This window comes from Penicillium subrubescens (genome assembly GCF_028828155.1).
Source record: "Penicillium subrubescens strain IBT 31985 chromosome Unknown utg000001l_segment0_segment0, whole genome shotgun sequence".
Classification (NCBI taxonomy): Eukaryota; Fungi; Ascomycota; class Eurotiomycetes; order Eurotiales; family Aspergillaceae; genus Penicillium; species Penicillium subrubescens.
Genome location: NW_026643151.1, coordinates 3,778,841 through 3,804,644, shown reverse-complemented (window position 1 = coordinate 3,804,644; position 25,804 = coordinate 3,778,841). Strand labels below are relative to the sequence as shown.

Sequence of the window (25,804 nt, the reverse complement as noted above, 5' to 3'; positions counted from 1 at the left end):
CCCTCGCCTCGAGAATAGTGGGCTTCAGAATACCGGAGATCATAGATAGAACCACATGGGGAAGAGGCGGAAATAGTGGTGGGGAAAGGAACCATTCGACATAGGTTCACGAAAAATGTCTTGGTTTGTGGCTACACTGGAAACCACGGAACTCACTTGCTGGCTTAGGTCAGGAAGATGATGTTGGAAGTATATATTGAGTACGATCCCCTTCGAATTTCCTTTGAATTCAAAGACGACATTCTCTTCTCCACGATCCATTCATTAGTGTCACTCTCTTGATCAGTCATTCCTTCTGACTTTCTCAACGCTCATTGTACCTCGGGTTCAATAACCAAGTCAACGCTCTCTACTTCCTTTGATCTTTCAACATCATGATGTTTCAATCCACTGCTGCAGCTGGTCTGCTCCTCGCCATCGGCGCGTCTGCCCAGTCGGTCATTTCCAGTGGCCAAGGCTTTGGCACTTATTACTACGACATCGACCAGGTCGATGCCTGTGGTACCACCTTTGAGTATCAGAATCAAGGTGGAGTCATGTGCAGCTCTGAAACACTGCTCTCTCTTAACCAGATGGACACCAACTACATTGTTGCCATGAACAACACTCAACTGGGTGCCGATCCATCCCTCTACTGCGGCAAGAGGGTTGTTGTCTCCGTCAATGGACAGCAGTCCGACCTGCAACTCTTCATCGGAGACGGCTGTCAGCGCTGTGGCACCGGCTCCTCCTCCAGTGATACTTGGAATGCAGAGGGTGCTCCAGGCCTCGATTTCAGCTACTCAGTCCTCGACCAGTTGTCCGGAGGTAGCGCCTGTAACGATGGCCACATGTCCATTTCATGGGAAATCCTGGACGAGACCATCTACAATTTTGATGGCAGCTCTTCAGGATTTGTCTCCAGATCTAGCAGTTCTGACACAGCCACTGTGCAGTCCTCGGCTCAGTCTGCAACCCCGACAACGATGAGAACCAGCGCATCCACTGCCCAGTCTACTGCTTCATCTTCGACCTGCTCAGACAATGCATGGCAGTGCAACGGTAATGTGCTTGAGCAGTGCATCGGCACTACATGGACCCCCCGCGTTACGTGCGCTGCCGGTGCCAGCTGCCAGGGCGGTTCCAACCCATACTGCATTTAAGGTATGGGATTCACTTCTAGTCCCTTGATGGGACACCAATCAGGATTGGTTATTTTCTTCGTTTGTTTCTGAAGCTTCTTTGTTGGCCAAGGTGACTAGAGCAAGTACTTGTCAACATTGGTCCTCAACTTGTTCTCTTCCTGGGATTTCACTTTAAAGCTGTCTTGTGTCTTGTATATAAAACGATGAAATTGAACTATATATACAAGTACTTCACGATATTCCCTTCCGAATATCTTAGATTATCACGAGTAAAAGAAAGGTAAAAGTACTTCCACATTCAGATTACACCTCAACGCTAGGTAACGGTAAATTTGGCGCCGGAATCGGCTACGCTTGACGCCATTTCAAGCATCCTTGTTACCGAAATTTTAGCCGGCGAGCTCACAATACTCACACGTGATCTATTTCAGGCCACTAATTCCGTACGCTCCCCGAATATCACGAATTGCTCCCTGAGCACTCAGAATTGCTTAGGGATCTGTTCACCCTTCACGTAGGGGGCTCAGGGTAGACAATCAGGGATGTCACTATATCTCGTTTCTTATGTTATCCGATTAAAACCGCTAATTGTAAAATCAGATAGATTCTTTTATTAGCCGCTAGACCTACTCAAGTCCGCTTTTTTGTACTTAAAGAGATCTTGCCCTCGTTAGCTATAGCTCCTACTTAGTATGGTTCGTCTAAGGGTTATTAAGCGCTTTATCTCTTTAGTCTATTGGAGTTTTTAGCGTTAGTTTTTACCGCTTCTTTTCGTTCTTTTACTTTTCCGTGACGTTCGTTCCCTAACGAGACTAATTGCGAATCCGGACCTAGCCGCGCTAGCTGAGACCTCGCTTTCTAGAAGACTGGACCTTAAGCCCTAAATAACTATGTACGAACTAATTAGCTTCTAGCCTATCCTCTTCCGCTCTAATCAGCCGAATAATGATGCTTCCTCGTCCACCACGGTTATAGATCCTTTGAGTTTATCAAGTTTCATTATGAAGCATAGCTTATAGGCCACCTCACTTTAAGTCCTCTCGCGTCTATACTATTTATGATATATGATATTATATTACAGATAGTTAGAAAGCCCCTATGTATATCTAGCTTCATACTACTCTACTAGCTAATAGCAAAACCCGAACGCGATTTAGGATAACCCTAATATTTATTAGTATAGCTTAAGCCCTAGACTAAGGCTAGCTTCCTCGACGCCCTGTTTTATACATAAGCAGTCTATGTATTTCCTCTAGCCCCTGATTTCCTATCCTATTAATATTATCCACCTTTTTCATGACTCTCTTTCTAGCCTCTCCCTTTTCTTGACAAATATTTTAACACTACCTACTTCCTCAAGGGCTGAATCGTTAGGTGAGTGGGATGCCGGACTCCGTCATTCTATCGCCCCCGAACGGCTGCCTGGTTTTGTGTCCCACCCCGTTTCCGCCCCGGGACATGGTGGCCGCCTTCTTGCACCGCTGGCTTTGGTGCTGTGTCTGGCCGCCTCTACCACCACACCAGTAGGAACACTTTAATAGTCTATTAACGATAATGTTAACAAAGTTACGAAGTCTCTTAGGGATATTACTAAAAGTCAAATTGAGGAATTAGCGTACTGGCGAGCACTAGAACTGTCCAATCGAGAAGATGATTGACTAATGCCCAGTCAAAGAGCTAGGATCGAGTTTCGTCTGATTGCAAGACTAATAGGTTGGGATCGAGTACAGCAATCACGTCCCAAAGGGGGCTAGCTAGTGGTATCTGAGCACTTTTCAGTTCGACGCTACACTCTAGCACTCTAGCACTCTAGCTTAGTTGAAAAATAAGCATTAATGGGTGGATTAACCCGACTAGTTGCCTCAATCGTTGTCATCAGTTTCCCATGAATTATCACTTGCAGCATGCGAGCGAAGGTTTGTAAAGTCTGGGTCCTGCAAAGCCCGCTGCATAATCAAATCGAAAAGCCCTGGCATTCGGTCCATTCCTGGAACCCCTGCTCCTAGTGGATACTCTTCATAATCTTCATAATCAAGGTCGGAGTCGTCGTATTCATCAAAGTCAGGGATTTTGTACGGCAGGATCTGAAAATCCACTTTGGTTCCTTTGAACAGACCCTGAAGACTGAGGAAACATTGTTCCGGGGTTTTCCCTGGTGGGATACGTTGGCCAGAAAGTTTAATAGGCCTAGTGATATCGATTGCGAGTACCTTGAAATCGGTAAAGTCCGGATAAAGACCGTTTTTACAATCTATCGCAATATTCTGGACTAAGTCCCGAATAGACGAGTTGCAGTCGGTGATGTGGAGCGTTTTTAGTGAGCGGGGAAATTGAGGGTGTGGTGGAAGAAGTGCATGTGGGAGGAAGATGGTCTCGAGCACCACGAAGTCGCGGAACGAGCCAATCTTGACACGACTAGAAAGATATTCCTCAGGGTTCTCGAAGTCCCATGGGTCCCGTGCGAACTCGAGGTGGAAATGCTCGAGGGTGTTCTTGTGCAGGAGAGCAGCTTCGTGAGCCTGCGCAGCGTTAAACTCGGCGGTGGCTCGCGTACTCGGGGTCCGTTGGTCGTGTGGATCCAGGCTGAAATTTTGATAGGTGAAGGATTTCAGTTTCTTGCACGCCCGCATGAATTTTCGGATAGAGCCAGCATCAATATGGCATCGATGGAAGGCTACTTGCTCCGTCATCAATGTTCCAGGCGCCCAGGTAGATGGGAATGATGCATCGAGGAGATCACCATTCTCGAACGTTGGAAATACAAGTTTGGGAAGGGTGAGGAATTCCTGGTAGGAAGCAATATTGTAGCCAGAAAATTCGTCCTCGCATTCGATCCAGAGAGACTCAAGATCGGAAAGAAATGATGGATTTCGACTAAAGAGGTGGGTGAATGGCTTCATGGAGAATTGACCTCCTGGCAGATGCAGACCACGAAGATTGGGGGTCTTGTTAACCAGTAATGCTCCAAAGACGCCAAGGTCGGATTTCTCCATCGCCGAAATCCAGGCTTCCTCCTGATCGGCCAATTGAAGATCTTGGATTGCGCCCTTGAAGAACTCGGAGTCCTCTACAGTGAGCTGCCTGGGACCACCTAGGCAGAAAGGGATAGGCAGGATAGAGATATCCTGCACAAGCTTTCCGAGGTGTGGGCACCGATAGATGGTCTTAGCAAAAGAGATGGTCTTGCTTAGATCGCCGGCCAAACCATCATCATCGAAATAGCGGAAGAGAAGAGGTTGGGCTAGCTCACGGAACCTCCGCGAAACCAGGCAGATGTTGCGTAGATTTTCATACTCATCAGCATCGTCATCGTCATATTGGTCGTCCCTTTCCAATTCGTTCGCGTTCCCTCCTTTAGCTTTCGCGCTTTGATCCGCTCTGTCGGGGAGCTTCAGAAAGGGCTCATCTTCGGGATCGGCAATAAAAGACAGAATGAGTCTCAGGAGCTCGATTGGGAGGTCCTGGATGTGGACCATGATTGGGGATGACGTCCGTACTAATTAAGACCTAGGGTGAAGGTTAGTTGGCCAGATGATTCAGGTCTGCACGCGTCGTGACGCGTGAAGTGCCAAATGTGTCATCCTGAAGAGGCAATTAGGGTTAATATACTAGGGCTTCGGTTCTAGTGTGACACTACATTAGTATTAATCAACCAAGGCGTGACGAGGTGGCAACAGTGCCGTGCCGTGCGTGGCCCTGGGTGCACACGATGCCAAGGCTGTTGCTGGTGGATTAGGAGGCTTAAACGGTGTCAAAATGCAACCGTTTCTGGCCTGCACTATCGCCCACATCTTTTATAATTTAGTGCCGTCCTTGGCCGCTTCTATCGCACTAGCGATCTGCCCTTGTTTATAGAAAGGCACCCTCCCTTCGACTGAACAACGTGTGCGAATTGTCGGGACCTCAGCTAGGTGCTACCAGAACGCTGACAAGGCTTTGTACGACACTATCCGCGAGATCGGAGATTTCGCCGATGGGTGGGAGACTACTTAAGCGGCAGCTGTAGCATCTGGCCCATGAGCGGGCCTTCGAAGTCCATGGATGTGAAAGACGGCGAGATAGGGACCGCCGTCTGCTAGAAGTGCGTTATCATATGAAATGCCTGGTAGCAAGAGTGAGCCTTTTCGGGTAGAGGTTCATCGACGGCACTATGATTTACTAGACGCTATCTTATTGGCATGATTTTTCACAGCCCTAGGACGGGCGAGAATAACTGAAATTGAGTAGATGCGTCGTCCTGTCCGTTCTGCTTCTTTCAACCGCCTTCACCATCTAGCCGCGGTTCCTACCGCTTCATTTCGACACTCATGTCGGCCCTTCTGGGATCAGGTCGCTGATTCATAGCCGTCGTCGGACATGATAGCTCGCAAGATGAGACGGCCTTCTTCTCGATCCTCGTCTTTGAATATGCTTAACCCGTAGTCTCTGAGAAACCTGAATTCGGTTCCGTAGTGTGTTTTTACCCATGCCTTCTCGGCCAGCGTTAAGTGCTCCGAGGCAGTAGCTTGACTCTGACGAGAGGCCGGTAATGCTGCAAACCTCTGCCGCTCACTATCGGGCCAGAAGGCGTGAATCATGTATAGCCCAGACGAGCTAAATGGCGAAGGTCCCACCTTAGGCCCAACCGGGGGCCCGCTAAGTCGGACTTCCCAGAACCTAGCGCTTCTCATAGGCTTGAAGTAGGCTACGGAGCGACCATCAGTGAGGTTAGTGATGGAACCGGAGGAAGAGATTCCGGGAGAAAGTGTGACCTGGTAGTCATCCACAATGGGCTGTCCGATGATGTTGCAGAGTACTCCAGGGGCATGTAGCACCTTCTTCAAGCGAAGGATGCCGTGTGAACTCGGACCAGTCTGGGTCGGCGAGATCTTGGCAGGGAGGTTGACAGTTCCGATCCCAAGGACTTCGACCGAGTTCCCAACCATATCCGTGAAAAAGGACACGAAGGGTGTGTAATCGTCACCGAACCAACAGCGATCTTTAGCGACACTAGTTCAGTTAGGAGGATGGAACCACAAGGTCTGATAGGGCTTAGCCTACTGAAGGGAAAGTACTCACTGGACGTCAGAATTGTTAGAAAAAACCCAGGCGGGGCAAGGAAGAGAGGCTTGCTCGTTCTTCCTGGATGATGACGCCATAGCGAGGCACAGATTCCAAGTTAGCCTTCAACAGCTGGGGATAAGGAAATAGAAATTCAGCTATGTTTGTAGATACTGCGAAAGGGCGGGTCCACGCGGCGATTGCATTAGGAGTGGTGGCCGACGGGTGTGGCAGTAAATCAAGTCAACCGTGTGCACTTGCGCACGTGATGGCGAGGCGCGTCCTGGTGAGCGAAATGCTTAAAACGGCGTCAGTGGCGGCTGTTTGTGGCCTCAAATTCATCGTCTTAGCGTTAAATAGAGTAGAGTTAGTAACCGTCCTTCTAAGTCTCAAATGAAATAAGTTGTGGTGGTTGAGATATAAGACTACAAAATATCGCCTTTAGTATGGGGTTTTGGGGTGCTTCACTCGACCGGGAATTAGGTTAATGGCTAGTAATCCTAGTAGGCGAAAGGATCGAGGATACGACCCAAGCGGAACCAATCTTGGCTGCAAAGGTTGATTGATTGAAGAGAAGAAACGAATGCCATGGGGCAGGTCCAAAATACCCTATAGATGGCCAAGGTACACGGTGTTACAACAACCGTAGTGCCAATGATACCAAAATACAATACAAAACATATGGAATAAGTCACTCAGGATAACCCCTAACTATCTATGCGGTTAGTTACCGCTTCCTGCTTCGACATATCGTCTCTGGGGAGAGAAGGAGAAATTAGACTTGGAAAGCTACACTTGATTCTCCGACAAGGGAATAATTTATTTCCTTTGACTATAGTAAGCTCAAAAGTAGGAAAGAAAGATGGATTCACTACGTAACTACCCTCACCTTAGAACTACCCTCACCTTAGAGACTTCTGTTTACGGTAAGACAATTTGAGCTGTCGCAATTGCAACTGAGTTGAAGGTAATCGAAGATCTATCAGGCGCTTGCTAGTCTTTTTCAATGTAAGCTTTCTAAGATTTAATAGACGTGCCCCATAAGAAAAGCTTAAGCCCATTCAAGCCAGCCTCCTATAATCTTGCCTCAACTCAACCAAGGAGATTACCAGTGGGAAAATCTCCGTCAACAGAACCATTTTCGTGGAATCGGATCGTACGAGATGCCTCAAATTTGAGTTGCGCCAGAAGGGCTTATCAAAAATTGCAGCACAGAAGAGAGACTTTTTTTCAAAAGGTCTTCGAATATTCCACCCAGTGCGATGCTGATGTTTAGCTTGTTATACGGACAAAGAAGACCGGCTAGATTTTTACTCTGACCTCGAACACAAAAGGGTGGCCGCTCTCTGCAGAGCAGCTAGTATGTCAACCTCACTTGCTCTTTCCACCGCGTGTTGGCCGCTGACTGAGCAAATACATAAATCACCCATTACTAATTCGAAAAACGATGGATGAACTTGCAGGGCAATATAAGAAACGTGATTCTTCTATCAATAAAGACAGCATACTCGAGTGAAATAGCAGTGACAGGCAAATTATTGCAGAAAACGGCAGTGCGGACGCCCGACGGTATGATTCTGATGCATGAAGCTGAGGCCTATCGAGGGAGGATTCAGGCCAGGCAGATTGTGGGGTTATTGATCTGTACCTTTATGTCGCTACTTTAGACTCACGGTAGATCCCGAACTCTAATAGTTAAGGAGCTTGCAGAGAGCTCCACTTCGTACCCATTAGGATCATGGCGTAGGACTTGGATCACTCAACTTATCCAGAAGGATTTATAGAGGTTGGGAGCTTCCAGGGGCGTAATAAGGTCACCTAAGAGCATATTGTTAAGGATCCAGGAACAAGAGCCGGTTTATGAAAGTGAGACACATCCCAAGGAATGGCAGGCCTCTTGCTGGGAAGTTTTTTGGCTTCAATCTTGGGCTGGTGTTGACTCTGTGAAGCTGTCTACAAACGAAATGAACCGATATAATTCGTGCTTTACAATAACTTAGATTAACTCGATTTTAATACACAAGGAATGTTAGAGATTACTGAATAGGTTTCTTGGGTAAGAATAGTCGAAGAAGACCTTTTTAATCGATCTGCTTTCTAGCGCTCACTGCCCTTGCATAGATTTCATCAATCACAAATTTGTTATGTATTCGTAGAACTATGATCAATAAATATCGCCCTACGGTCATATGTTGACTCTACGAAGAATAATCTCCCGACTAGTGACGATAGACTATCAGCCAACCTCTAATAAGGAACTTTTGCCATTCTGTTATAATATAACAATATACAGTGCGCTACTCCATATATTACCTTGTGGGTCGTATCCGCTGATCACGGATACAGTGGTGTTTTTGGCCTAAGTGTATGACCATGAGGCCTAGGCATGTATCATAATAGATAGCTAAGTTCTAACGCTAGAATTTTATGTATTAATTAGAGAGGTTCGAAGGAAACGCTAGCGATATAACTAACCAAAATTCATTATTCTGTGCTCTTCTCGTAGTAAGTTATTCTCCGGGATATAGCCACTTACTTCGCAATTTTCCCCGAGGCTCGGTTGCTCTGCTAAGATAGTGGTCCGGGATTCACAATCAAGTAAAGGGCAGCTTTGTGGGGGGTTCGACGTTAGCCGCTAGAATCTTTGATGATTCAGGGTTACCATTTTAAAGGCGGGGGTTTTTTAGCCAGTTGAAGTAGGAGAAATTGAGACTAGTCTTAATAGGATGTAGGAAGGGAAACTGTAAGGAAAGGATCGTTAGGCCATTAATATATCAGACCTTGATAGCTCTTCGGTCAGGGCACTATGAATTGGAGGATAAGAAGACGCCATATCGGATCCGTAGTTAACGCAGCTCGTAGTAAGACCACCTATATAATCGAGCCGAGTTTCGGACTGTTTAATGCAGTTAAATAGAAACTCGTTCAAGCTCATAGTGGGTCGACTCAAGGAAGCGTTCCTAGAGACACAAGATCAATATTTTTGTTCAAAGTAACATTCAGGCTAAGATTATGTCTATCTTTCCGTAGCATAGCATATCTTTTCAGTCAAGGCTTCTGGCAGGTCATGAGATTATGTGAGTACGATCCTAGCCACAGGCTTTGAGAATATAAGAAAAGGGAAGTACTCGTTGTATTGTAAAGGAAGGAGTGAATGATACAGAGCATAGATAGTGAGGCGCTCAAATTCTCACACAGGCTGCGAGGCAGGTTAAGTCGACCACTAACTTAGCTAGTAGGAAAGGAGAGAGAAGTTACCATAGCTACGTGAGAGCACGTCATATCCTGGCCTTCGCTCCCAGGAACACTAGAAGAAGGCAGTAAGAAGTGCCGTTAGCGTCGGAGGACCTTATACAACGGAGAGGCGAAATGAGACCAAATGGGCCGATCAGCATGAGCATCAGGGTGAGCGATCAGGTTGCTCTGGGCGGCGGGGTGACTAGCTAATCCTACGCTCCGGGAGTCGATGCCTTCCCGAGGCGGCAGTTTTACCGTCACCTAGATTGCACAAACAAACAGACTTCACCGACACAGTTACCATTAAATATCGCAGAACCCAAGGATCAACTGTTTTGACTCAAGAAACACGGTCCCGAGTCAAAGAAAATTGTACATGCATAGTCTATGATCTATATACACAGAGACAGTCTATCGCCAGTCTTTATCTACCAAACTTCACAGCTTGGCCCTACCTCCCTCGATCTGTGACCAACTCTGGTCATTCAGTTTCTCGTACTTGGTCCCATTAAGCCAGTACAGGGTATCGCCGCCCCAGTCCTTACGGGGATCCCATCCCTTCTTAACGAGATCGCCCTTTGCTTGTTTGAAAGTCACGCCAGTGGCGACCCTGTGATGAATGTTAGAATTGATCATAGATTTGAGACGATTACAAGACTTACTTCTCGGTGATCCGAACTAGACGGGGGAATGCATAAGAGGGAACGCCTTTCTTCTTTAGCTCCTTGTACAAGTTCGAGATGAATTCGATCTCAAAGGCGGGGGAGTGCTCTTCAAGGGTGATGCCAGCAGCACCGGCTTGGCCGTCGTAACTAGAATGGTGTATTAGAGAGCTATTCCTCTTTTCACGGTGTCTTGCATACTTACCCAGCAAGCTTGACTCCATATACCACAGCATCATGAATACCCTCAATCCGGCAGATATGATCCCGAATCTCACCCGCACTAACATTCTCGCCCTTCCAGCGGAAAGTATCACCAACGCGATCTTGGAACTTAATCCAACCTGAGTGATCCTGAACAACCAGATCACCCGTGCGTTGGAAAAGATCCCCCTTCTGGAACACATCACGCAGCAACTTGCCCTCAGTAGCATCCTCATTACGCAGATACTCAGTCAACAGACCACGATCCCGCACACGACCAATCGCCTCACCCTCCTCACCCAACCTCGCACGAACACAGAATCCAGTCCCTGGATCACGGAAAGGCATCTCCGTCTCCGTATCATACTTCACAATAAAAGTGTCGTCCTCGAGGAATCGACGAATCGGACCTGAGAAGCCAACCTTGCCAGCACCCCAGGCTCCAACACCGTGATTATCGAATTTAGCGATTCCCTCTGTGGAACGATAGAACTCGCGTATCTCTGGCACACCGAATCGCTCACGGAACTTCTCCCAAATCTCGCCGCGGAGTCCGTTACCCGATGCGGCGATGCAGTTGTGGTTGCGGTCGTATGGTGACGGAGGTGTGGAGAGTAGATACCGGCACAACTCGCCGATGTACAAAATACGCGTAGCCTTTGAATCATGCACATCCTTCCAGAACTGGGAGGCTGAGAATTTACGTCTCAGGCAGAGCGTGCCGGCATTACCGACCGAATAACACAGTCCAGTAAAGAAGGCTGTGCCGTGGAAGAGGGGGAGGGATGAATATGTGCGGAGGGGGTAGTACTTGGACGGGTTCTTCGCGTCTGTTGAAAGGGGGGTAGAAGTGACCAGGGCCATCATGTTCCGGACAGCGCAGGCCTTGGGCTTTCCAGTCGTGCCGGAGGTGTAGATCAGGGCGGTCAAATCTTTGGGTGTGCGTTTGGCAGGCGCCAGTCCTGATGGTGAATATTGGTGCAAATCTGATGCTGTGATAAGTTCGACTGGTCCAGCCGAGACGCCCTTGAAGGACGAGAGGTTGAAAGCGATGTGTGGTAGATCAGCGCAAACGAATTGGGAAAGATCGGGTGTTGAGATGATGGATTTTGAGTCGGAGACGTTGAGACAGTGGATGAAAGTGTCATCTAGGGAATCGTTAGTAGTTGTTCCGAGCACTTTAGTGCTTGTAAAGAGATAATGGAAGACTTACCCCGCAGATTAGTGTTGATCATGGCGGCCACAGCACCCAACTTGGCCAGCGCATAGAGGATAATGACCATTTCAGGTGAATTAGTCGTGAAAACACCCACGAAATCACCCGCCTTGATATCTCGAGCATGAAGCAAAGCCGCCAATCGATCAACAGCTATACAAAGGCGCAATTAGTTTCGCAGAATCCACCCTAAAACCGCAAGAGACAACCTACAATCCTTGATCTGGTTGTATGACCAGGTTTGATGTTCAAACCAGAGCGCATCAGCCGCACCGTGCCCCTCCACATCAACAACTCGCTGAAGAAGTTTGTAAATAGTAGCTGACTCGCCGAGACTGCCGATACGCTCGCCCAGTCGCTTGCCAAAGGCGCGGTCATTAGAAATTGCTGTCAAATCCGTTGAGATCGCAAGCTTTGCATTCAGGTAGGCACCTGCGCCAACAGCCAGCGCCGATGCCATGGCCACGGCGGGCCCACTAGCTTCGGAGAGGATGTCCATGGTGTCCAGCTAGCAGTAGTTCGAGTTCCGTCGCAAATCGGTTGGTGACGCTCGAGGTCGAATCGCACTGTCACTTATATAGCGTTCAAGTGAGGAATTCAGAGCTCCCTTGTTGTTCTCTGACAGAGCTTCGCAGGTACAAATCAATGTGAAGACTAGGGAAATTACGAGGCTGTGGCGGTTATAAGAAAGTAATACCCCAAGGTCTATTGGTGAGCTCCAGACGGAAGTTGGTCTGGCTCGATCTGCCGTTTATTACAAGATAAGGCTGTTTAGGACAGCAAACAGGTCGATACAGCCAATTTCGCAGATTAAAGGGCCGAGGCGGAGGATCATTACGGCAGATTCCCCGTATTTTCGAGAATCTTTCCCCATCACGGGACTTAAAGACTGTCGTTCCCCGCGAGTCTGGTCCGGGCCGTTTTACGCCGGTTCGTGGGGGTTTGGCCGGTATTGAACCTGTTCTAAACAATTGACTTAGGCTTCCAACAATCGAGTTGATAATAGCATAGCTGATGCTATTCTCACTTTCCAGTGTCATCTACGTATTTCTGTTTCTTTTCATTTGTCTGACATCGGCATTTGTCCGATCTGCATGATCACCATAAGCTTCCACTGTCTTGAAATGATTGAAATTACTGTTCGTAAAATACGGCCAATCCACCAATAAGCAAGTCCTGTTCCAAGCCGAGGGCGCAGTTGTAACCAAGTGTGACGGTATCGTAGGGCCACCAGGCTGAGCCCAACGGCACTTCCACTCGGCTGACAACACCCGACTCGGCTGAACTGCGGAGTCTGTCTAACATCCTCCGTGGTCAAGTCCGCGTATTTGGAGTGACAACGGTCGGCTCGGTCCTTCGAAAGAGTAAAAAGTGAAGCTCGGCGATTATACTACACTCGTCACAAGTCTGATGAGCCGCGGTTCAATTCTCTCCCCGCGTTTCTGCCACCCCGGAGACTGATAAAAAAGTGCAGCTCCGGCCGTGGAGCGTATCTCTCTTCTACTTCTAATTTTTTGTATTCCTTTCCTTTCTTCTGTGCAGATTTGTCGATCTATCTTAGCATCAAATCTTCATAGATTTATTCGCAGTCATGTCTTCTCCTCAGCAGAGATTATCGTCCATCTCTAAGCAGTTGTCCCCTGCTGGTGTGTCGGCGGCCAAGGCTAGGGTTCTCGCGAAGAACCCCGACGATGTGGTAAGTTTTGTTCCTCGGTGGTGTTATTACGAAATCAGTCAATTAACAACATCTGCTTCAGGTCATCACATATCTCGCCCGTACGCCGCTCACCAAGGCGCGCAAGGGTGGCTTCAAGGACACCACCGTCGATAACCTCCTAATCTCCCTCCTCACCGTAAGTAACCGCCACGCATCTCCATACCCATTACAACGCAACTCTCCCCTAACACTATTCAGGCCGTCCGCGAAAACTCCAAGATCGACCCCAACCTCGTCGAGGATGTCTGCGTCGGCAACTGTCTCGCCCAAGGCTCCGCCTACATCGCCCGCTCCGCCGTCCTAGCCGCCGGCTTCCCCGTCAGCACGGCCGCCTCAGTCTCCAACCGCTTCTGCTCATCCGGCCTCCTCGCCATCCAAAACATCGCCAACCAGATCCTCGCCGGCTCCATCGACGTCGGCATCGCCGTTGGCGCCGAGAGCATGAGCACCAACGCCGACGGCGGTGCCCCCGAGATGGCCGAGCGCATCAACCAGCACCCCCTCGCCTCGCAGAACTACATGCCCATGGGCCACACGTCGGAGAACGTGGCGGCGCAGTTTGACATTACCCGTGAGCAGCATGATAAGTTCGCCGCGGGGAGTTACCAGAAGGCCGAGCATGCGCAGAAGGCGGGTTGGTTTGAGGATGAGATTGTGCCTATCAAGACGCAGATCAAGGATCCCAAGACGGGCGAGGTTAAGGATATTGTTGTGGATCGGGATGATGGTATTCGTTATGGTACTACTCCTGAGTCCCTTGGCAAGATTCGCGCTGCTTTCCCTCAGTGGCAGCCCAGTGCTACCACTGGTGGTAATGCCAGTCAGATTACTGACGGTGCTGCGGCGCTGGTTCTGATGAAGCGGTCGCAGGCGCAGAAGTTGGGTCAGCCTATTGTTGGCAAGTTCTGTGGTGCTACCGTTGCTGGGTTGGAGCCGCGTATTATGGGTATTGGGCCTTCTTTGGCCATTCCTAAGATTCTGGGCAAGTTTGGTCTGAACAAGGATGAGGTTGATGTCTTTGAGATTAACGAGGCTTTTGCTTCTATGGTTAGTTCACCGTTTGGATTGGATTTGTTATTTTTAGTCAACTAACTAGTTTTCTAGGGTGTCTACTGTGTCGGCAAGCTGGGTCTGGACGAGAAGAAGGTGAACCCTCGTGGTGGTGCTATGTAAATGAACCCAGATATGCCTCGTCGATTGAGTTATTCCATACTGACTCTGCAACAGTGCTTTCGGTCACCCCTTGGGTGCTACAGGTGCCCGCCAGGTTGTCACTGCTTTGGCTGAGCTGCGTCGCCAGGACAAGCGCGTGGCTGTGACCTCGATGTGTGTTGGAACTGTAAGTGCTTACTTTGACTATGTCCCTGATGAGTGAGACTTGATGATACTAACTTTCGCACCAGGGCATGGGTATGGCCGGCATCTTTGTTTCCGAGCACTAGAATCTCGGAAATATGCTATGAATCTCCCTTTTTTTTAATTATGTATATATCCTACTGATAAATTGCGATGTATGATTCACTTTCAATGGATGAGTCTATTTGAATGTAATAGAGTTCTGATATGTCATTTGCTCACCGGCATGATCTGGTGGCGCCCGGCGTGGGATATATCACCGGCAGACCACGCGACATGGCTTTTCCTCATAATAACCGGAAATGGCAGGACCTTTTCCCGAAATACCCTGAACCAGACCCTTAAAGGTGTGGGTCTGGTATTATATTTGGAAGAATCGAAAAGTGCTAGAATACCTAAGACAAAGATCTTGGCGTCATCATGGATGTCCTGGCTCAAGTGATCGGCCGAAGACTCGACTTCGCCCACAGTTTGAGTGCCTGAGGTATGAGGCAAGTATCCCAGGTACAGACATTCCCAAATAGGACTAGCGTGATCCGCCGAGGAAAATTACGGCAAAGTTGGCAGTCGATTGACACTCGTCAACTCGATTTTGTGAGAGATGATACGTTGGGGTCAGATCACAGAGGAGACAACTTCCTCCGTGACAAAAGCAAGCTAGGTTATGACCTCATGTCTCATGCTGTTGGGCATCTGATCACTGATGTCTGACTGTGCTCAGTTTCCTCTCCTGCAGAGTCGGGTTTAATGGCAAATGCCGAGGTTCCGGACTGCCCGGAGCAACGCAACCCAGGCGACATGCAAAATCTCGAACGCTCACCCACAAAACGGTTCATCCCAGAGTAAGGGACTGGACTGTCAGGGCTGAACCACACCAGAACCAGACCTGACCATCGAATGGACCTCGAATTCCGAGTTGGTTCAGGTTGCACTTTTCGCTGGCTCCACGGGTGCAAACTCTATTCCCATCACAACTCCAAGCCCCAATGACATGGGACCCAACGATTCCAACGATTCCAGCCAGCAAAAGGTCATACCCGGGGGATTGCGACAGGCACCAAAGTGACTAAAGTGCCACTGCAAGCCTTTTCACCGTCCAACTGTCCACCCGTCTGCCAGGGCAGCCCACTTGAAAGCCGGTTTGGGTGGTTATTGGATGCCCGAGTATTTTTGGAACATTTTTGGAACAAACTGTCCAATCGGCTGCCAGTCGGTGCAGACAAGCAAACGTGTCGCGGTCCACAATGTGTCCACTCGGTTTCTCCGGTGGCGTAGTCTAGAACTTGGATGTGTTCTCATTGTCTCTGGTCTTTGGCCCTTTTTGGGGGCCTGGCTTTTTTATTCTCCTACATATTATTACTGTACACTCTCACTTCTCACTCCTTTCTCCCTCTTTCTCTCTCACTTCAACGATTTTTCTTCTTGTGTTTCCTTGATACATTCGCTTTTATAAGGATCTTTTGATCTTTTGATCTATATTCGATACTTCCAAGCCACTCGTTGCATTCTTCATCTTCTGTTTCTCTTTCTTAGACCTCGATATACTCACACGACACATTCGTTAAATACACATCCAAAATGTTCTCCAAGCAAGCCATTGCTCTGGCTCTGTCCATTGCCGCCGTCGAGGCTGCCCACCAGGGTTTCAACTATGGTACCACCAAGACCGATGGTAGCTACAACTACGAGGCCGACTTCAAGACCGAGTTCCAGACAGCCAAGAACCTCGTCGGCACCTCCGGCTTCACCAGTGCCCGTCTGTACACCATGATTCAGGGCGGTACCACCAACGACCCTATCCAGGCTATTCCCGCTGCTATTGCCTCGGAGACCTCTCTCCTGCTCGGTCTCTGGACCTCCGGCGGCAACGTCGACAACGAGATCGCCGCCCTCGAGTCCGCCATCAACACCTATGGCGAGTCCTTCACCAAGCTGGTCGTCGGTATCTCCGTCGGCAGCGAGGATCTCTACCGTAACTCAGTCACTGGTGCCAAGAACAAGGCTGGCGTCGGTATCAACCCCGACACCCTGGTCAACTACATCAAGCAGGTCAAGTCTGCCATCTCCGGAACTTCCCTGAGCGGCGCCTCCGTCGGTCACGTCGACACCTGGGATGCCTGGACCAACGGCACCAACGCCGCCGTGATCGACGAGATCGACTGGCTCGGCTTCGACGGCTACCCCTACTACCAGACCACCATGGCCAACGGCATCGACCAGGGCAAGTCCCTCTTCGACGACGCCGTAGCCAAGACCAAGGCCGTCGCCAACGGCAAGGAGGTCTGGATCACCGAGACTGGCTGGCCCGTCAGCGGCCCCAACGAGGGCGACGCCGTTGCCTCTCTCGCCAACGCCAAGCAGTACTGGGACGAGGTTGGCTGCCCTCTCTTTGGCGAGACCAACACCTGGTGGTACATGCTCGCCGATGCCGGTTCCAGCCCCAGCTTCGGTGTCACCGGTAGCACCTCCAGCACCAACCCCCTGTTCAACCTGTCCTGCAACACCACCTCCACCTCAACCAGCTCGGCCTCCGCCTCGTCCTCTACCAGCTCTAGCACCAAGTCCGGCTCGGCCTCTTCTTCCTCCGTCAGTGGCTTCGCTACCTCCTCCCGGGCTAGCTTCGGTGTTGGCCACAACACTCACCCCGCTACCCAGACCTCCACCCCCCTGATCGTCGCCACCCAGACTGCCTCTTCTAGCTCTGGCACCTCTGCTTCCAACTCCGGCAGCTCCTCCTCCGGCTCTTCTTCCTCTGGCTCTTCCAACTCTGGTTCCGGTTCTGGTTCCGGATCTAGCAGCTCTGCCTCTGCCACCTCCACCACCAGCTTCAATTCTGCTACCCGCTCCACCGGCTCGGCCTTTGGTGCCCTTGCCGCTGCTCTGGTCCTCGCCATTGCTGTTTAAGTGCGATATTCATCTTGGGTTCTATCAGGCGTGACTGGCTGGGCGAATTGAATCTGGATAGCACCGCGATCCCGGAGCATCGTTTTTTATATTGTGGATATTCTTTTCTCACTCTCGTTTATTATCTGTATATTTTGTTATAGAATTCAACGTATCTCCGGCTTCACTTTGATCTTTCTACTATAACCGTCTCTGCTTGTATGCTACCTAGAGGATCTACGTAACTAGTCTACTCGCTCAGGTCAGGGAAATTGCCCGGCCAACCACCTGCTACTATTTTCGTCTAACCCCTAACCCCCTATTATATACTCATTATTACTTGATAATTGCACAGATCGTCTTGATGGGGTAGTATCCCTTCAAAACCCTGAATTCCACAACATTCCTAAATATATCTTCCCCCTTTTCCACAGGTAGCCTTTTATAGACCAGGACATTAATGAAACAAACATCATCCACAGACCAATTACCACCTTACCACCTCCTAGATTAGACCCACTATAGCTGCCCACAGCGCGATGGAGATCCCGTGGTCTAGAATCGGGACTTTTCGATGGTATTTCAGACGGCCGTGCGAGACATGTTTTGCGGAAGAAAGTTACGGAGAATAAGCTGTCAAACCAATGTTCGAAGAAGTAATTATATGTCGTTTTGTCGGACATGCTGTCTCATCCCTCCGAAATGGACATGTTGCTCCGCTCGTGTGCGACCTGTGTGTAAGCCACTCGGTGCAGTGTAACCCGGATTTGACGCTTTCCATCTAGAACTTTGTTTGGTTGAAGTTGCTTTTTTGGGAGATACGGGCTGATTGCTTGGAAGATAGGGGCACCTCGAGACTGATACTGTGTGCCTGGATGTCAGGCAAGTACCTGAAATTTATGACTGCGAGGTCGGGCTTGGAGGGTAAATGCTGCCCGCACTCGAGTAAATGACTCAAATATTTGTGCATGGACCTTAAAAGTTTATTTCAATATTGGATGTCATTAGATTTGTTACATTTAATACACAGTAAAATCAAAGTATCATACATCCCACAAACAAGATCTACCTCGTAGGAACCGCCTTCAACTTGACCCCCTCCTTCGTAGTCTCCAACCAAACCTCCATATTCCTCGACGTATCCTCCATCCTCTTCAACGTCGGATCCCTTCTCAAAGGCATATCCTCATCAATCGACAAATCCGAAAAAAGTAACGCCAAAGGCGACGACTTCCAAATATACTGATTCCTTGTATGCAAAATGGTAATCACCAAGAAAATCAAACTAAGAACAACCAATACACCGGGGAGAATCAGCCATGGCCATCTCACATGCACGTATGTATGATACGACAGTCCAGGCGGTGCCGTTAACTGTTGCCGAGCAGATTTGGGATCGTGCGATGAGTGAGAGGGAGGAGGATAGTGAGTTGAATACGGAGTTAGTGTCTGTGTAGTTTCCATTGGTGCCGTGGAGGGTTTCGATTGTATCCGAGGACCAGGATGGGCGGTAGCTGGCGAATAGGGAGCCTTGTTAATAAGGAGCTTAGGGAATTTGCCATTGCGAGACGGCTTAGCCAGTTCACGTTGTATGTGCAGTCTTTGCAGTGTTCGTGTGGCTAGTCATAGCGAGTTCCGTTGAATAAAAAACCGAGGGTTTGGTAAGGTGCAAATGTGCAGTTTCCTGTTGGACAGCTCATCATTGAGCTTTTGCTGCTGGGGCGTTGAGTTGGGAGAGGCCGGAATATATTGCTCCTATACTTGTGAGAGGGAGTTTGTTCATGCCTGGTCCAGCTCCCTCGCCGTAATCTGCGTAGATTGTAGTATTGCAAATTTGGATGGAAGATTGGCCTGGTGCTTTGACAGATCGCATCTTGATGGACATGACCTGTTGTACGAATGGATCCGTAGCTACTGCAAGGACCAAGACGAAGCATCCAAAGGTGACGAGATGACTATAGTAAGTTAGTAATTTGAAAATATCTATTGAAGAGAATAGACCTACTCACCGAGGCAAGAAACGAAAAAGCACAATAAATGTCCCCGCGGCTCCACGACTCGCAGCGTCAAGCAGTGCAAGGTCACTTAACCTGTTCCCACCACGGAACCATGACCATTTCAATTGCGCCAGGCATTCAGTCAAAATAAAAGCCATCGTGGCTTTCATGACTGTACTAAGCACTGAGGCCAGCGCGTTGAGCGTGATACCATAGGGCCACTCAGGCATCGGTCTTCCATCATAATGGAATAGAACCACTATAATAGCAACAAGAAACACAATCGATATGAGTCATCCCAGAATTTCGAAAGTCCAGCTCCCGCCCCAGAATGCCCGTGTCTGAGATTGCAGGAACACCTGTTCGGCAGATGACAGCGGCCGTGTTCGAGGCGCAACCGAGCTCTCCGGCCCATCATCTAGCCTTACATATGAGAGTCGATACCCGTCTTTGGGCTGCTCCATACTTTCCAATCAACTAGAAACCGCAAGGACAGGGAAAAGAACGGAGCAGGCCGATGTTAAAAAGCCAAAAAATCTTGTATGGGGGAAAATTCGCATGGTTGCACCCGACTGAGCTACTCCTCGCTTTCCTCATCGGGCCAGCAAGTGAAACTAGGGTCAAGGTCGTGGAGAAAAATCGCGACAATTTTTAGGGTCGAGGTGATCTACCCTGGTGTAGTTTAGTGCTGGGGAACGTTGTTTGGCTGTGACCCGCTGGTTCAACGGGATCGACCTATCAATATGGATGGTTGAGGGTGCAAGAGGGTGTAAGTGGGGATTTTGTAAATCCACAGATATTCTTGGGCTGTAAAAGTTTGCAAATATCCGCCTCTTGGTGATGTCGTGTGAATTCAGAAACGACATTATTCGGGGCAGGCGGGTGTGAAACACTAGAAACACCGTAAGGTTGCTAGGAATGGGAAGAGAAGTCCTGTGGAAGCTGGGCATTTTGATTTCGAGTTGCTTTGAGTATTCTTTAGGAAGATTTCTTCTGGGATTATAAACGCATGGGATACATGGACATGTATTTCCGTGTGTGGATGTCGGATTCAAGGTCATAGAATCCGTATGGGATAGGTACTGATTGGGCGGACGATATATGGCACTAGTTTACCCGGCAAAGCATCATATTCATTATCTTGTTGTCCGATAAGGTAGGATATACAACGCCTTCGAGAGGTCTGGGTTGGGTCTCATATCAACCACATTAGTGGATGCCATGTGTGGTCACTCAATTATAGATCAGATTCTATTACTATAGCAAACTGATGATCTTCATAGATGCACCATTTCCCTTGCGTTTAGCCTTTTCATCTACATACTGGAGATTATCGACAGCTCTTCATTACCCGACCGATAAAACCTGGAGCAAAGTGGGTCAGTCGCGATAAGGAAGTCTGGTTGAAGTTGACTCTGTTCGGCATTTTGACAATCTCATATATCAAATAACAGAATGAATCAAATTAGACCTATTCAAGTACACAAACAGGTTTTCAAAGTTCAAGACGCCACTGCTTCTGAAGCAAGCTGCAGGTACCAGTGATGGGGCAAGCAAGAATGAAAGTCGTGAGGGGAAGCGGACGATCCAAGCCTAAAGCGGCCAAGCCAATCACGTGGCCCCGTCGTCATCAAGTGACACCATCTTGCAGGACCAGCCTCAATCCTTAACCCCAACCTTGTCTTGGAGATTAAACGCTCTGCCTCTCTACTCGTCTTTCTCTCCGTGCCCGGGCCTTCAAGACCTAAGATCAAGTATCTAGGTCCTTAGAAGCCACCAAATACACAGATCTCCCACCAGAAACCACGACCATTGCAATCATGAAGTTCTTATCAGCCGCCGCCCTGCTTCTCGCCTCTCCTCTCGTTGCAGCGGCCTCCTTTCCAGCCCTCTTCGACCCCTCGCAGGCCCCGATCCGTGCGGAAGACGAGCGCAAGAACCCAGTTGATGGCGAAAACCCCCTAGAATTCTGTGAACCTCCATCATCTCATCTCCTCACCATCGACTCGGTCGATCTGTCGCCCAACCCTCCTCAAGCGTGAGTCAAATGGGAACCTGGACGTCTGTGTTTGTAAAGTGCTTTTATGCTAACAGTCTGTTTCTTTATTAGTGGCGAGACACTCACTATTACCGCGTCGGGTACTTTCCACGAAACCATCACCAAGGGTGCTATCGTGAACGTTGAAGTCAAGTGGGGTGTTATCACTTTGGTGAAGCAAACTATGGACTTGTGTGACCAGATTGAGAATGTTGATCTGAAGTGCCCTCTGGAGAAGGGTAGCATGGTCTTGACGAAGCAAGTCGACCTGCCCAAGCAGATTCCTCCGGTAAGTCTTCATATAAACAAGGCGTTGTGCAATTCATCATACTTAAGATACTAACTACTCATCCCACAGGGTCGCTACTCTGTGCTCGCCGATGTCTACACCAAGGATGAGAAGAAGGTCACCTGCCTCAAGGCCGACAACATCGAGTTCAAGATCAAGTTCTAATCGCTGTTCGCACCTGGGAACTATCCTCCGCTTGCATCCACACTTCTGGTGGCCTCATCTATCTATTTCACGTTGGAAATATCTCGGCCTTTGCTTGTTGAAGCCCCTCTATGCTAGTTACGCTTTTGCCTACGTCCTGTCACGACCCTAGTACATGTTTGATTTTGCCTATCACTCGACTTTTCTGCCTGTTCCAAGCCATACAGTCTATTCAGGTATCACTATGCCTCTGCCATTCATGCTGTTAACTTTGCATCTCACTGCTTGATTACCTCGAATTTAGTTCAGGGCGGGCGCTTTCGTCATGGTTCGGATAATATACATGGAATACTATTTTTATATGAATTTATACGTCGATACTTTCGTAGTTCACGAGACATAACGATGGGAGTAACATGATGTGTAACCCCCTGGTAACCCCCTGGAAGCTACAATCATCTGTACATCACATACAAAGCTCGACATAAGATATATTGAAGCCGTACTATATGCATATCTTAGGTACGTTGGGTATCTTCCCTCTAAAGCTTCTTATCACTTTCCCACAACATTCAGCTATAGTTGCAAGCTGAATGTTAGACCCCAAACGGTCAAAAAAACAAACCGGAACATTTTAGCATGAAACAGACGATATGAAAACATGATGTAGCCAGACATCTTGTGAGCTAAGCCAGGACGAAAATGAACTCCTCGGCTAGCTTACTCTCCAAACAGTCGTCGCACACGCTTAAGGACACTGTCCTTCTCGGGGTCATATGGGTGGTCTTTGCTGGGGATTTCGAGAACGGCAGGGAAGGGGTCGGCGAAGGAGTCTACGCTATGGCGGATGCGCTCGGCGATCTGTTGAGAATTTGGGTCAGAGGAAATGTACCAATGTAGCCTCAATAATTGGCGGAAGACGAACGTGTTGGTTGATCAGGAGAACGGCGATGTCCTTTCGCTCCTGCGTGAAGTTCTGGAAAGCTTGCTCGATTTGCGATGTCTCGGTCTTGGAATCGACGACTAGGAAGTTACGCTGGGCATCTGCGCCTTCGGTGACGTGCTATTAATGTAACAGATCGTGTGAGATTGGAATCGCCTCATATATGCTAGGATATAGCCTAGCTTGGGCTGTAGGCCTCGTGAGGGGTACGTACACCGATGCCAGCGAGGAGAAGACCCGTAACGGAGCTAGATACACTCGAGGTTAGTGTGGGTTCAAACCTCTTGAGTCAAGTAAATCGACACAGAGAAACTCACTCTTCATCCCCAATGACAGCGAGAAGTTGTCGGTCCTGCAGTCAAAGAAGTTAGGGCCATTATCGGAGGGGTGAGATGGTTCAATACACTAGGTGTCAAGTACCTTGTATGTCGCGGCCGACGCCATGATGACAGAACAAGTGAAGAAATAAACCGCAAAATTTGGACAGAGAGAGGCTCCGCGGTGAAACAAGAGCTAAGCTCAGTCCAGGTCAGTCGAGGCTCTGAATGTCGTTGCCCGCCGATCGCCGCAAGGTGGTTATCGCGGAGAAGCTGGCCATTACGTAAGCTGATGCAATTTTGTTTACCTTTTGAAGACGAAGGTTCATTGTTTCTCCCTTCATCATTGACAGCTTCGGTTTCACTCTGAATGTCTCTTGTTAACATCATCGCCTAGGGCAAAGCGGCTGAGGATCAGCTTCTGTTCTACGACATACACACCGGTCCTCCAACGCCATGCCTCGTCTCGTGCGCCGCCAGCCGCTCGCGGAGCGCATTTCATCCTACTTGAACCCATGGGATTTTCTGCTTTGGCTGTCAGAGTCAATCGATGGATACGACTGGGATCAACTGGAGAAGGACTGGGGTCTCACTATTGGTGTCACTCTGAATTTGGTATTCCTGATTGCGCGAGCAAATAGCCGATCGAGTGGGAGCCAAGCTATCGACGATGTGTTTGGAGACGATGATGGCATGCCATGGCTCAGTTGGTTTGTATGTGACAGAACGTCCATCCTGGTACAAATGATTGGTAGCTAACTATCGCTTCCCTCTCTTCATAGGCATTTGTCGTCGTGCACACTCTGGGATTGTTCTCCGCGTTCAATGCCGTCTATACCTTCTACCGCAAGCGATACTACCGCTTGTTTGAATCTCCTATCGACAGAGCACCTGCGACTTCTTCCGCCACTCGAGTGAAAGTCGATTCCAGCCCGATGATTGCCTCACCTTTGCGCTATCTGGCCAATGCCATGTCCTCAGAATCCGCCGAGTCGCGAGCGCATCCCGACGCGCATCGGGATGTGTGGGAAGTGGCGATGTGGGATCCTTTGCCGATCTGCGTCCGACTGTTCTGCTTGTTCAGCCCGGGCCATGTATTGGTTTATTATCTTTTCTTGCCGACCCAGATCTCCGATCCTCGCCCCAGCGTGACAATTGTGACGACCATTTTCTTGACTGTTCTCCTCTCGGTTCAAATGTCCTTCATCTCCTCGTACTACAAGCAACAAGCAAAGGATTCGATGCTCGTGCACAGAGAAGTCATGAAGGAATACGACACAAAATACGTTCACCCGCGGACTCAGCCCTTGATGAGAGATGTTGGCACCCAGTTTACAGAAAGCAGCGACCTCACCACGGCATCTGACAGCCCAAACAAGGTCGAAACCTATACGCCAACTTTTATTATCAATCGTGGATTCAAAACTAGCCCCAACCCGAACTATGTTAGTCATGTTGACCCTGAGGGCTTTTCCCCACGGCGTCCAGTGGACTCTACTCCAACCTCAAGATCAATCTTCCAAACTCAACCATCCTTGCATACGCCAGTCATCCCGCGTGATGGCTCCCCTCTAGTTCGAACTGCGAACACATCTATCCGACAGCCCCAATTCCGTCCAGGCTCAACTAGCACTGGCGACGGCGGTAGCCTCGGAGTTTACTCACATGCCAACTCCCCCTTGAGGAAATCAGCGTCGACTGCATTTGAGCGTCGCGTTCAAAATAATGGCGACTTCTTCTACAAAGAGCGAGGGACCAGCCCTCTGAAGAAGCCCTCTAGTCCACTCAAGCGAAGCAGCTTGGCAGGACCAACAGGTAGTCCAGCACCTGGACTTAGACCAAGTAACTTGGGTCCATCCAACCGCCGTGAAACTGGCAGGTTCTAAATACGAATGAATGATTGAACACTTTTTTTCTTCTTTTTGCCCAGCACCCAGCATGATACCATGATATCGTGTCGTTGTCCGGAGAATTTAGTGCATCACCTGCGTGGTCTTGCTATGCAGGTTTATCAAGACAACCTTGATTTAAAGTCTGGATGCAACGAGTACATACCTAGCCCTAATTCCAACTGATACTCGATGCAGCGTCGAACTTCGATGCTCGGTCATTATACCTCGGCCTGCCACACTTAAGAATGCGAAATCTCGTCATTGTACTGATAGCTCTGCGGTCGGAGATTCCCCGTCTCTCTTCAATTTCTCCGTGACCAAACCGCATTTTGTCTCCTGATAGCGGGTCGCGGTTTCCATGTCAGATCACTGAAATGTGCCTTCTCTTCCGACAAGGTCCAGTCGAGATTGTCGTCTGGTACCAATGATGCAATTAGTCAAAGGTAGGAGAGTTCGGGACGACTTACCGGACTGTCATACCAGATGGCGGCGGACGAGATTTTGAGGCATTCCAGCGCGGGGGCTGGCATTCTTCATCGCCGACCACATACCATTCCAGCCAACGAGACCACAGTATTCTTACTCGTTGAAACCCTCGCTCATTCTACTCTTTGGATTAATCTCGATGACCCCGCGAGATTTTTGTACGTCTTGTTTGTCTTGTCTACGCCAAAACCCAAGCATCCGAGTCCGATCGTTGCCCTCGACATCATCCCGCACGACCTACGACCTACGTTTATAACCA

At 49.1% G+C, this 25,804-nt stretch overlaps 10 protein-coding genes across 10 annotated transcripts; 5 read left to right on the top strand and 5 right to left on the bottom strand.

The window, feature by feature from the left end:
• Positions 1–374: 374 nt before the first annotated feature.
• Positions 375–1,142, top strand: N7473_001305 (RlpA-like double-psi beta-barrel domain-containing protein; the record flags this gene model as incomplete). Its single annotated transcript, XM_057147245.1, has 1 exon — positions 375–1,142. One exon carries the CDS (start codon positions 375–377, stop codon positions 1,140–1,142), a length of 768 nt encoding a protein of 255 aa, XP_057015131.1.
• A 1,844-nt stretch (positions 1,143–2,986) lies between these two features.
• N7473_001304 (uncharacterized protein) lies at positions 2,987–4,600 on the bottom strand (the record flags this gene model as incomplete). The annotated part of the gene is made up of 1 exon (XM_057147244.1): positions 2,987–4,600. The coding sequence occupies one exon, from the start codon at positions 4,598–4,600 to the stop codon at positions 2,987–2,989; it is 1,614 nt and encodes a 537-aa protein (XP_057015130.1).
• An 849-nt stretch (positions 4,601–5,449) lies between these two features.
• N7473_001303 (uncharacterized protein) lies at positions 5,450–6,368 on the bottom strand (the record flags this gene model as incomplete). Its single annotated transcript, XM_057147243.1, has 2 exons — positions 6,183–6,368; positions 5,450–6,113 (listed from the first exon to the last, which is right to left on the bottom strand). Exons 1-2 carry the CDS (start codon positions 6,260–6,262, stop codon positions 5,450–5,452), a joined length of 744 nt encoding a protein of 247 aa, XP_057015129.1. The 5' UTR covers positions 6,263–6,368.
• A 3,471-nt stretch (positions 6,369–9,839) lies between these two features.
• N7473_001302 (putative bifunctional fatty acid transporter/acyl-CoA synthetase (FAT1)) lies at positions 9,840–11,982 on the bottom strand (the record flags this gene model as incomplete). Its single annotated transcript, XM_057147242.1, has 5 exons — positions 9,840–10,011; positions 10,064–10,213; positions 10,269–11,415; positions 11,481–11,636; positions 11,697–11,982. The coding sequence occupies 5 exons, from the start codon at positions 11,980–11,982 to the stop codon at positions 9,840–9,842; spliced, it is 1,911 nt and encodes a 636-aa protein (XP_057015128.1).
• A 1,092-nt stretch (positions 11,983–13,074) lies between these two features.
• Positions 13,075–14,642, top strand: N7473_001301 (putative peroxisomal 3-ketoacyl-coA thiolase (Kat1); the record flags this gene model as incomplete). The annotated part of the gene is made up of 6 exons (XM_057147241.1): positions 13,075–13,179; positions 13,241–13,336; positions 13,399–14,247; positions 14,305–14,369; positions 14,428–14,539; positions 14,604–14,642. The coding sequence occupies 6 exons, from the start codon at positions 13,075–13,077 to the stop codon at positions 14,640–14,642; spliced, it is 1,266 nt and encodes a 421-aa protein (XP_057015127.1).
• A 1,492-nt stretch (positions 14,643–16,134) lies between these two features.
• On the top strand, positions 16,135–17,460 carry bgt2 (GPI-anchored beta-1,3-endoglucanase EglC; the record flags this gene model as incomplete). Its single annotated transcript, XM_057147240.1, has 1 exon — positions 16,135–17,460. One exon carries the CDS (start codon positions 16,135–16,137, stop codon positions 17,458–17,460), a length of 1,326 nt encoding a protein of 441 aa, XP_057015126.1.
• Positions 17,461–19,138: 1,678 nt separating this feature from the next.
• Positions 19,139–19,666, bottom strand: N7473_001299 (DUF3176 domain-containing protein; the record flags this gene model as incomplete). The annotated part of the gene is made up of 2 exons (XM_057147239.1): positions 19,139–19,394; positions 19,449–19,666. The coding sequence occupies 2 exons, from the start codon at positions 19,664–19,666 to the stop codon at positions 19,139–19,141; spliced, it is 474 nt and encodes a 157-aa protein (XP_057015125.1).
• A 1,442-nt stretch (positions 19,667–21,108) lies between these two features.
• On the top strand, positions 21,109–22,257 carry N7473_001298 (ML domain-containing protein). Its single transcript, XM_057147238.1, has 3 exons — positions 21,109–21,474; positions 21,547–21,763; positions 21,833–22,257. Exons 1-3 carry the CDS (start codon positions 21,257–21,259, stop codon positions 21,926–21,928), a joined length of 531 nt encoding a protein of 176 aa, XP_057015124.1. The 5' UTR covers positions 21,109–21,256; the 3' UTR covers positions 21,929–22,257.
• A 370-nt stretch (positions 22,258–22,627) lies between these two features.
• On the bottom strand, positions 22,628–23,294 carry N7473_001297 (H(+)-transporting V1 sector ATPase subunit F; the record flags this gene model as incomplete). Its single annotated transcript, XM_057147237.1, has 5 exons — positions 22,628–22,768; positions 22,833–22,970; positions 23,065–23,098; positions 23,168–23,202; positions 23,271–23,294. 5 exons carry the CDS (start codon positions 23,292–23,294, stop codon positions 22,628–22,630), a joined length of 372 nt encoding a protein of 123 aa, XP_057015123.1.
• A 329-nt stretch (positions 23,295–23,623) lies between these two features.
• N7473_001296 (Nur1/Mug154 family protein) lies at positions 23,624–25,053 on the top strand (the record flags this gene model as incomplete). Its single annotated transcript, XM_057147236.1, has 2 exons — positions 23,624–23,881; positions 23,950–25,053. The coding sequence occupies 2 exons, from the start codon at positions 23,624–23,626 to the stop codon at positions 25,051–25,053; spliced, it is 1,362 nt and encodes a 453-aa protein (XP_057015122.1).
• Positions 25,054–25,804: the final 751 nt, after the last annotated feature.